The sequence below is a fragment of the Rhamphochromis longiceps genome, linkage group LG3 (genome assembly GCF_057381845.1).
Source record: "Rhamphochromis longiceps isolate RC_006_pf linkage group LG3, R_longiceps_female_GT1.1, whole genome shotgun sequence".
Lineage (NCBI taxonomy): Eukaryota > Metazoa > Chordata > Actinopteri > Cichliformes > Cichlidae > Rhamphochromis > Rhamphochromis longiceps.
In genome coordinates this window covers 62,284,547-62,294,078 of record NC_140559.1, presented here as the reverse complement: position 1 = coordinate 62,294,078, position 9,532 = coordinate 62,284,547, and the positions used below count along the sequence as shown (strand labels likewise).

General features: G+C 45.4%; 1 protein-coding gene across 1 annotated transcript; it reads right to left on the bottom strand.

Moving 5' to 3' along the window:
* Window positions 1-4,901: 4,901 nt before the first annotated feature.
* On the bottom strand, window positions 4,902-9,070 carry LOC146675645 (neuroligin-2-like). Its single transcript, XM_085401176.1, has 4 exons — window positions 9,021-9,070; window positions 7,189-7,388; window positions 6,036-6,402; window positions 4,902-5,730 (listed from the first exon to the last, which is right to left on the bottom strand). The coding sequence occupies exons 1-4, from the start codon at window positions 9,068-9,070 to the stop codon at window positions 4,902-4,904; spliced, it is 1,446 nt and encodes a 481-aa protein (XP_085257302.1).
* Window positions 9,071-9,532: the final 462 nt, after the last annotated feature.

The window sequence follows — 9,532 nt, the reverse complement described above, 5'->3', positions numbered from 1 at the left end:
CATTAGGAAATTGCTGCGGTGCTTCAGTGCAAACATACTGTCATATAACACTTAAATAAAAATAAAAATAAGGATTAAAAGTGCTAAGTAGATAGATATATACATGAGTGCAGGTGGTGATCAGGGCCAAACATGGAATGATGCAGTGAACACAGCGTAGGGTCACGTGGTAGTGGTGGGAACAGTCATACGGTTATTGTTCATGTGTCCAACAGCAGAGGGGAAGAAACTGTTCTTATGGCGAGAGGTTCTGGTGCGAATGGACCGGAGCCTCCTGCCTGAGGGGAGCAGGTCAAACAGACTGTGTCCAGGGTGAGAAGGGTCAGCTGTGACTGAGCTGCACGCCCCAGTGTCCTGGAGGCGTACAGGTCCTGCAGAGATGGGAGTCTGCAGCCAATCACCTTCTCAGCAGAGCGCACAACATGCTGCAGTCTCTGTTTGTCCCTGATAGTGGCTCCAGCGTACCACACGGTGATGGAGGAGGTGAGGATGGACTCGATGATTGCAGTGTAGAATTGCATCATCGATCATATAATCCATTGTTTCAAATTAGACCTAAAACTCCCCCTTTTGACACATCTTCATGTGTCAAACAAAACCACAACTAGAAAATTAAAAGAAAAAGGTTCATCAGATCATTTCTCAGGAAACCTCAGCGATTCTCCTCTCGAGTATATTTGCTCCGGGCCTGCAAACCTGTGTTTAAATAATAAAATCAGTTTAATTATCATGTTCGATCTTTTCAGCTCCTGGCTCCACCCAGAGCCTGCATCCCCAGAACGACCTAGAAACAAAACCTGTATATTAGCATCAACTTCACATTTAAACTCAGTTCCCCCCCTGTCCTTCCCTCACTGTGATCCACTCTGTGCTATAAGAAACTAAACTTAAAACACAACAGTTATCAGTCATGTGCTTCATACAAAATGTGCGTATGTTTTAGTTTCACGTTGATCCTCTGAGTGTCATGGTACTTCTTTTAATCTGACTTTATCAAATCGAACCAAAATAGGTTTGCTGTCTTTACTTTGCTCGTTTCCCTCCAGCACCACCTCGTATCACCTGCCCTTTCCCTTGGACCAGTGTTTGTTGTTCCATAACTGGATTTGGAATGTGACAAGTCCACCAATCCCCTATATAACTCCTACATTTGGCTTTGGTTCTATTTTCCTTCTATAAAATGTCATTGACTTCTACAGTGGCCTGCTTTGGTTAATGGTAACATCAGTAACATCAAACATTTTCTCCCCTTCAGCATTTGGCATTTTCCCAACAATATAATGTGACACCATCATCTAAACCCAGTCAATAAAACAACATTTTCTTAAAGCAAACATCAGCAACCCAAAATTAGCCGCCCAAGGGTGGAGTCTGCAGCTCCACTCTCATGTGAACCTTTCGGTCTCCCTCTCTCTCTCTTGTGCTCCTGCCAAAAGCAAAGCAAAGCATCCACCTTTTTCTTACCGGCGTCGTGAATTGTTTGTCAACATCTACTCATCCTAACGCTGGTCCAGTCTTTGTCACGGCTGCACAGCAGACAAGTGGAGCCTCACGCGCAAAGCATCAGAGTCTCCACCCTCATCAATATGAGCTCATTTATTTGTTCTTTCTTTTGTTTTTAGAAAAAGAGTTCTTTATGATCTTGGACTGGATTGACTCGCTGCAATCCTTTTAGACAGGAACTCGCAGGTTCCCACAGGTGACCTTTTCCTCAGCCCATTGTAATCTGGAAAAGCTCACCTTATATTTGCTCTCACAACAATGTTTTACAGCGCTGTTAATTCAATCTTGCAGGCCTGCTTAGAACAAAGAAGGAGGAAAAGAGAGCTGATTATTAGCTCATCAGAGCACAAAACATCATCACCAAAGGGGGCGACACCTGACAGTTTTCTCTAAGTGCACTGTTACAGAAATAATGAGCCGCTCCTCGACATGTCCATGTTTAGTAAAACTCCCTCTATTGAAATAAGAAAACAAGCCAAAGCTAACTGACAGAATGAACCCATCACTAAAACAACAACCCCAAAAATCTTCATCACAGAAAAGTTTTGCTTACTAATCCAACAATATGTTGTGGGAATTAGAACTTTCCGGGTCATAAAGCTTTTGCCCGACTCTTGGCTTAACTAATACTGACATAGTCTGAAATCAGACTTAAAGTCACTCCCTCTGTTCATTTAGGATAAATGTATCTATATCTGATTTAGGCTAAGTGCCTTTTGTTTAGATGAACTGCTGGACTTCCAGACCAGCAGGTTTAGGGAAGTCTTTATGGGGTCACACTCTGACCCCCCCCACCACACACACACACACACACACACACACACACACACACACACACACACACACACACACACACACACAGGCAACGTACTCTTTGTTTGTATGTAGACGTCATATGTTAATGAACGTCATATGTATATTCATGTAACCTCAATAAAAGAGCAGTGTTACGGGGGAGCGGACGAGAGCAACTGGGGTGAAGCGAAGGAACGGCGTTTGTCCGGTTCTCTCCCGTGCACGGGAAACATAAAGAACTTTGCCTACTCGTGTCTTGCTTTGCTATGTAATTAAATTGTCCTTAACGTTCCAACGAATAGGTTTATGCTACAAACCTATCACTGAGGTTAACTACACAACCCCTCGCCACCTCCTTATACACAGGAGTGAGTACAAAAGGGTTCGTACGGACGCATCAGCCGGCCGTCCTTCTGCTCGACACTGTTAGCTGAAAGATGATCGGATCATCCTCTGTCCTGTATTTAAGGCTGAGAGTCTTTGTCCAGTCTCTTTTCCACAGCTACTGTCCACAGCACTGATCCACCTGCAGCACAGCCCCACTCAGTTGTTTTATGATTTACATTGTGCACGTTTCCCTTCCAGTGAGCTTACAAAACCTCTGACAGGAGAAGTCAGGCATGTGTTTCCCCCACCTCCCCTTTTAGGCAGTAATAAAATAGAAAACAAACAATCAAACAGGCTAAAGCTAGAGCACAAGCAAAGACAGCACCGGTGACTAAGTTCTCCCATACTGGACGTACGCTACCACGTGGGCTCAAACAGCAGCACATCAGCTCAGTTTACATACTGTTGACATCTTCATCAGAGGATCAGCAGGGAGCGCTGCTGAGCTGCAGTTGTCTCCACCAGAGTGACGGAGCAGGAATCACAAACAGCACAAACCCACCGTGTTGTTTCCACCCTGTTCAGGAGATCTGAGCCCCCATCCCTTTTTTTCATGTTGCAGCTCTGCACTGCAGGCCCTGAACGCCTCCCGGTTACCCTCAGTGTGCTTAGAGTTTAATTTACAACCGACGAGCTCACAGATCATCTGCAGGCAGGTGAACGAACCCTTAATGTGAGGATAATAGCAGAGCTGAGCTGAGGTCAGAAATAGTCAGGAACGGTGTCGACACAGTGAAGTCAGCTGTTTGGGAATTTGTCTGATTATCAGTTTGGGGGGGTCGGTGTTAAATAACAAAGGCGGTGTAGGATGGAGAGAGGAGGAGGGAGGGAGCAGTGATGATATGAAGTCAGAATACACATGTGGCAGACATAAGGGGGTCAGACAGGAGCAGCATCAGTCTCTGCTCTGTTTTGTTAATAACGTAGAAAAATAGTTTTGTACAATCAAGCTACATCGACGGACGCTTTACCTCACGTACCCTAAAATGAAAAAGTAGTGACAGTAAGACGGAGGCTGCACATGACACCATGACTGAGTTCACAGCTGTTGCTTTGATTCTAACGTTTAAGACTTTTGGCATCGACTCCGTTTTAATAAATGAGTGCTGGGAGGCGTCGTTTGACTTCAGGAGCTCCTGCGATGCTCCTGCGATGCTCCTGCGATGCTCCTGCGATGCTCTTACTCTGCGGGAGAAAACCTAAAACCAAAAGTAGCAAACATGGAGCGATATGACTCGTTTAGATTTTGGGAAACGTGCATCGACAGGTACAGTGTCCTTTTCCCCGCGTCTTTAAAAATAATTCATGCATAGATCCCCCACTGAGAAAACCCTTTTATATACTTTCTCCTTTGTACACATTTTATATAGAACTATATATAATATCATTTCTCTATATCTATATTTTCAGAAAAATTCTTTCCACACAATAAAAAACAACAATTTAACAAATGCTTCAAACAAAACAACAAAAAAAGAGAAGATGGAAGAAAGAAAATCACGACTGAGGCCAGTTTGGCACTTTGTCATGAGAACATGACAGAACTCTGTTAGTTGACGGTAAATAGCGAAACTCTATTTTTCTTTCGTTTTTCTTCTCCCTCGATGAGAAATGAAACACAGCAGTACTTACTTGGCACCTAAAAATGCTGGTCGAATGAAAGATATCAGTGTTTTCATAGTTATATGTTTAGTGTACGCCTCCCCCCTCCAGACTGCTCAGCAGATCGGGAATTTTTAGAGAAGAGCAGGAGGGAGGCGTGTCAAATGAGAGGAAGAGAGCAGTAATAAAACACGGATGTAGAAAAGAGAAGCATAATGTGCACATAACACACAGGAGATGGAAAAAGAGATGACGCCAACGTAAAAAAGAGAAAACAGCGAGGAGCGAGAGAGCATTCGTCCCTTTGACAAATGTTGGAGGTCTTGAGCCTGGAAACAGCAGACCGTCTTTGAAAACAGTATCTTTGAAAGATCTGAGTCACCCACCCCAAACTGCTCATCTGCTGCTGGACACTTCAGTTGCACCTCCACATGCCACCAGTGGAGGGAGCTGCCAAGTTTCACAGCACATGACGCAGCAGGTGTAGTTGCTTTTGGAGAAAGAAGAGAATAAGAGGACAGAACGAAGGCCCACGTCTAGAGGCCTCCCTTCCAGAGCGGAAGCAGAGCCAGTGTTCCTGGTCCCTAGGTGGCGCTGTGTCGGGCCTGTCCCTACTATACCCTGGTGGTGGAGTGGGGGTGGGGCAGGGTGTTGTTGTGGCCGGTGGAGGGGAATGTGTTGAAGGTGTGAAGAGGCTGCATGCTGGTGATGGTGCTGGGGATCACGGTGATGGTGTTTGGCGTCATCAGTGGCACGTTGTCGGGGGCGCGGCGCAGCGCCAGGGTGTAGTCGGGAGGGCAGGCGGGCCGCAGGATGTCGTGGGGTCGCAGGGGCTCCATGTCGTGGTGAGCGTCGTGCTCCCAGTCCTTCATCTGCAGGGACATGATCTCCTCCTCCTGGCTGTGAGCCAGGTCGTTGGCGGGGCCGCCCCGCTGAGGGGACAGCCGGTGCCGGCGCATCTCGTGCTGCTTGTCACGCTTGTAGTAAAGGGCGGCGAAGGCCAGGATGTTGAGGAAGAAGAGCGACGCTCCAACTGCAACTGTCACGCTCAGTTCGGTGGAGTAGTCGCGGGTGTCTCCGGGAAAGAGGTCCTGGGGCGGGCGCTCTGAGCCCTCGGGCTCAGGATCTGATGGGAAGGTAGGGTAAGGATGACGAGTGGTTCGAGGAACGTTGTTTCTGGGCCTCATGGTGCCGGGGTCACGGCCTGCGGGGGAGCGCGTAGTGGTGGGAAAGAGCACGTCGTGCAGGCTGTGAAGATGAGGGACTAATTCCAGCCAAAAGGCCACTTTGTTAGCTCTGTAGTTGTCTCTGACACGAGGTTTCAAACCGATGTGAAGGTACTGCTTGTCCTTCCAGTTGAACTTGGTCCAGATGACCTCCTCGAAGCGGTTGGGCTTGGTATGAATGAACTTGGTGTCCTGAGGGACGGGCAGGTTGGGGTCCCTGGTGGAGCATAAAGGTTAAACGTTTCAGTTCAAAGTTATATTCAGTCTCCATTATAAGTAACATGTGGCATCAATACACTGAATACAGACAGGAGGCCCATTCTCTGTGCAACCTTTAAACTATCTAAGACCAACCGGCTGCTCTGGGATCTGGATGCTTTTGGTGAACCAGTATGTTCAATTCTTCAAAGCCACACGGGAATTAAACTAGCAACCTAGATTCAAGTATTCAAGATGACTAGAAGGCTGTCAGTGAACATACAGTAACGTGTACAGTTTACACTACTGTGACATGAGGCCTACCCAGTCTTTGCGAAGTTAGTCCAGTAAGTCATGACCACAGCGCTCAGCATCACATCGTTCTTGGAGAAGTTGCACGGGAGCAGGTCCGTGGCACCGATCATCGGTACGCCGAACACGTAAGGTATCTCGTCTCCGTGCGCGGCGTCGGCCCACTTGGGCCGCGTCTCGGTTTGGCAGTGGTGGTAGAACGTGTAAAAGTAAACTGGGGACTGAAACTCAGCATGGAGTTTGGCAGTGGCCACAGCTGGTGCCACCCACTGGTGGTCCGTAAACAGGGCCAACAGAGTCTTCCGCCGCATGTCGCCGTTGTCCCTGTCCGCCCAGTCTGTGTACATGAACTTAATGGTCTCCCTCAGGATGTCTTTGCCTGGTGAAGAAGCACAGGAGGGGACAAAAGGAGGGGGAAGAAAGATAAAAGTGAAAACTGCTAAGAGTAAAGTAACAGCAGTGCAAGACATTTTTTAAGAGATCGGTCTGATCAACAGATATGAAACCAAAGCAAATGTTGGTGAGATGAACCAAGAGCCAGGAAGCGAGTGAGAAATCTAGAGAGGAAAAAAAAGTCTTTCTGATAACAGAAGGAGTGACAGGCAGCAGAGAGGAAGCATGACTGCATTATCCAAACATGTCTGTACTGTGACTGTGGTCCGGCTGTGAGGGGTTCGCAGGCCGATCTGTCAGAAACACCGACACTGAGATTGGGAGCCCACTACCTGGGGGATGATAGCATTACTGCCCACAGAGCCTCAAAGGTTAAGGCGCAGACACGCCGTGATGTGGATGAGTGGCTCTCTTTAGCACGCTCGTCTTGTTTGATGCACTTCACTGGGCTCACATGTTACTGATTCCATTCTTTACTCGCATCTTTTAAACGCTTAAAGCACTTTCACAGGTTTTGATATTCTTTTGAAAATTCATGTGAACTCAAGCTGTCAGAATTGTAATGTAAGCTTTGATAATTGTCCACATTTGTCATTTTGACGATTATCCGTTTATTTTAATGAATACAGCAAACAGAAAAAAACGAACAAATCAACAAACGCGGCTCCTAATAAGACAAAACCTGATGATGCTGCAAAATGCAGTTAAGTGAGAGGAGGCTGTAAAATGGAATAACTGAAAAAGTGGCAGTGTACAGAGGTGGCGTCCTCACCCTCTGGGTAGCCGTAGAGGTTGTCAACAAAGCTGGAGATGGTGTAGTCGAACGCCGCAGCTGAGATGCCGTCGTTGTCCTCACTGTCGTCCACAAACTTCAGCCCCTCTCCCTGGTTCACTCCTATCAGGATGTCATAGTTTAGGAGCTCCCCCTGGTGGAGCAAATAAGGAAGAACATGCTGAGTGCTGGAACAGAGCCTGTGTGCATCACAAGTCTACAACAGGAAGTGCAGCTGAAGCACAGCTTTGTGAATTGGCAGCATTTCATTTCCCAGTAAACAAAATAAAGATTAGCTGTTGCCATGAAATTCCTACTATAAACTGTAAATACTGCAATATATGCAGGGTTCATACACATTTTTTAGGGTCAAATTCAAGCACTTTTTAAGCACATTCAAGGTCAATTTTCAAGCTTTTCCAGCACATTACCAAAAAAGAAGCATGTTTCACTTTGCATCACCTCAGTAAAACCTTGTAAAAATTTAAACAAATCATCTGAGGTCGATTTAAATGTCTTTTGTTCCCCTTTTGTTAAAAGAGCAGCACACAAAAATACAGAAAAAGGAAACGGTTGCCTTACATGCATATAGTGTACAAACTCAAAAAACACATTCCTCTTAAAAATGCGCAAATGTGAACAAATCAACTTGTTAGAGATCTTCATCTCCACTGTAAATAAACAACAAGCCAGAAAACAAGAAAACTGCACCAAACACCACAAACACCAACAAATTAATGTCTTCTCATCAGACATTGAAGCTTCTTTCCTGTGTGACATAAAAAATAAGAGACCGATGTTTGTTTGTTTTTTTAACTAGTTAAGCACCCACGTTCAGTCATCCACCCATTCACGCACTGGTGATGTAGCTACAGCCACCCTGGGGCGCCACCAGGCCCTCTGACCACCACCAGTAGGCAACGGGTGAAGTGTCTTGCCGGGTGAAGTGTCTTGCCCAAGGACACAACGACCAAGACTGTCCAAGCCGGGGCTCGATTACAAGGCAAACTCCTAACTCTTGAGCCACGATCGCCCAGTGGGGACATGGGGACATTTCAATTTCCAGCAGGAAGCTCCCCCTTTTTGTTAAACCCTTTAGATCAGGGGTCGGCAACCTGCGGCTCTTTAGTCCTTATAGTGCGGCTCCGCGTGGTTTGTGAAAATAAATTAGCTGAAGTGTATTTTATTTATGTTAGTTCTTTTTTTTAACTTGTAGTTCTAAATTGGAAGATTATTGTGATTTTGCAATATACAAATAAAATTATATTTTGTTATTTTTTCATCGCTCAAAATAAGCGTCACACTCGCGGAAGCCGGTGTACCCGGCGAAACGCCGTGCATTTATCGAGCCTTTCAACCCCAGATAGGCCAATTATGGCTCTTTGGCTCTTTGGGTCTTAAAGGTTGCTGACCCCTGCTTTAGATGAACAGAGTTTTTTAATCAAATACATATTCTTCAATAAATGTTCTCTTTTATAAAAAGTAGGATAATTAAAAAAACTTTTATTATACCTCTATTGCATAGAAAAAAAACTGTCTTGTTTTCTGTCGTCTGTTATATAATATTAGGGATGTTTGTGACAATTAATTTCTTAATCGGCTGGACTAACCAATAGTCCACAACCAGGAAACACTGAAATTTTACGTTAAGTTTGAAAACAGTTTAAAAAAAAATACCCCATTCCAAAATGTCTTGTGACAATCTCATTGGCTTAGGGAGTGATGATGTCATAGATCTTAAGAATCTTAAGTCCTTTGATGTTTTTCCTTAAGTAGGGGTGAGAAACAGCAAGTTTTAGTTCGTTTCAGCAGCAGCTGTGTTTGCAGCCTACAAAACGTTCACCACAAGCTCTTCAAAGTCATCGTATAGAAACTCCAACATGTTTCCAAGAAAAAAACAACCAATTCAAAAAGATTACGCCGCCTCTCCTTCCTGGCGTGGCCGGCCAATTTCCCCAAATGGCTCCTCATCCTTCCAAAGGGCGTTAGAGGAGAGTAGGAAGGAAAACTACCTTCTCCAGAAAAAAATGCAACAAATTGAAGAAGAGAAACTTCAACTGGAGGACAAATGTAGACGAATGGAAGCCCAAAATAAAGAGCTGGAAGAAAGACAACAGCGCCAGCCGGACATAAAAATTATTAATGAGGGCTGGGGAATCAAGTTTGCTCAGAGCCGAGAGCAGATTGTGCACCTCATTAAAGAAAACAGGCAAAAGAGTGCAGAACTCAAAGAAAGGACCAACCAGCTCCAAGACAAGAAAACGATGACTGATAAGATACAACGGGATCTCCAATACATGGACCGAAAAAATCGGCTCCTCCAAAGACAGCTCCATGAAGCTGT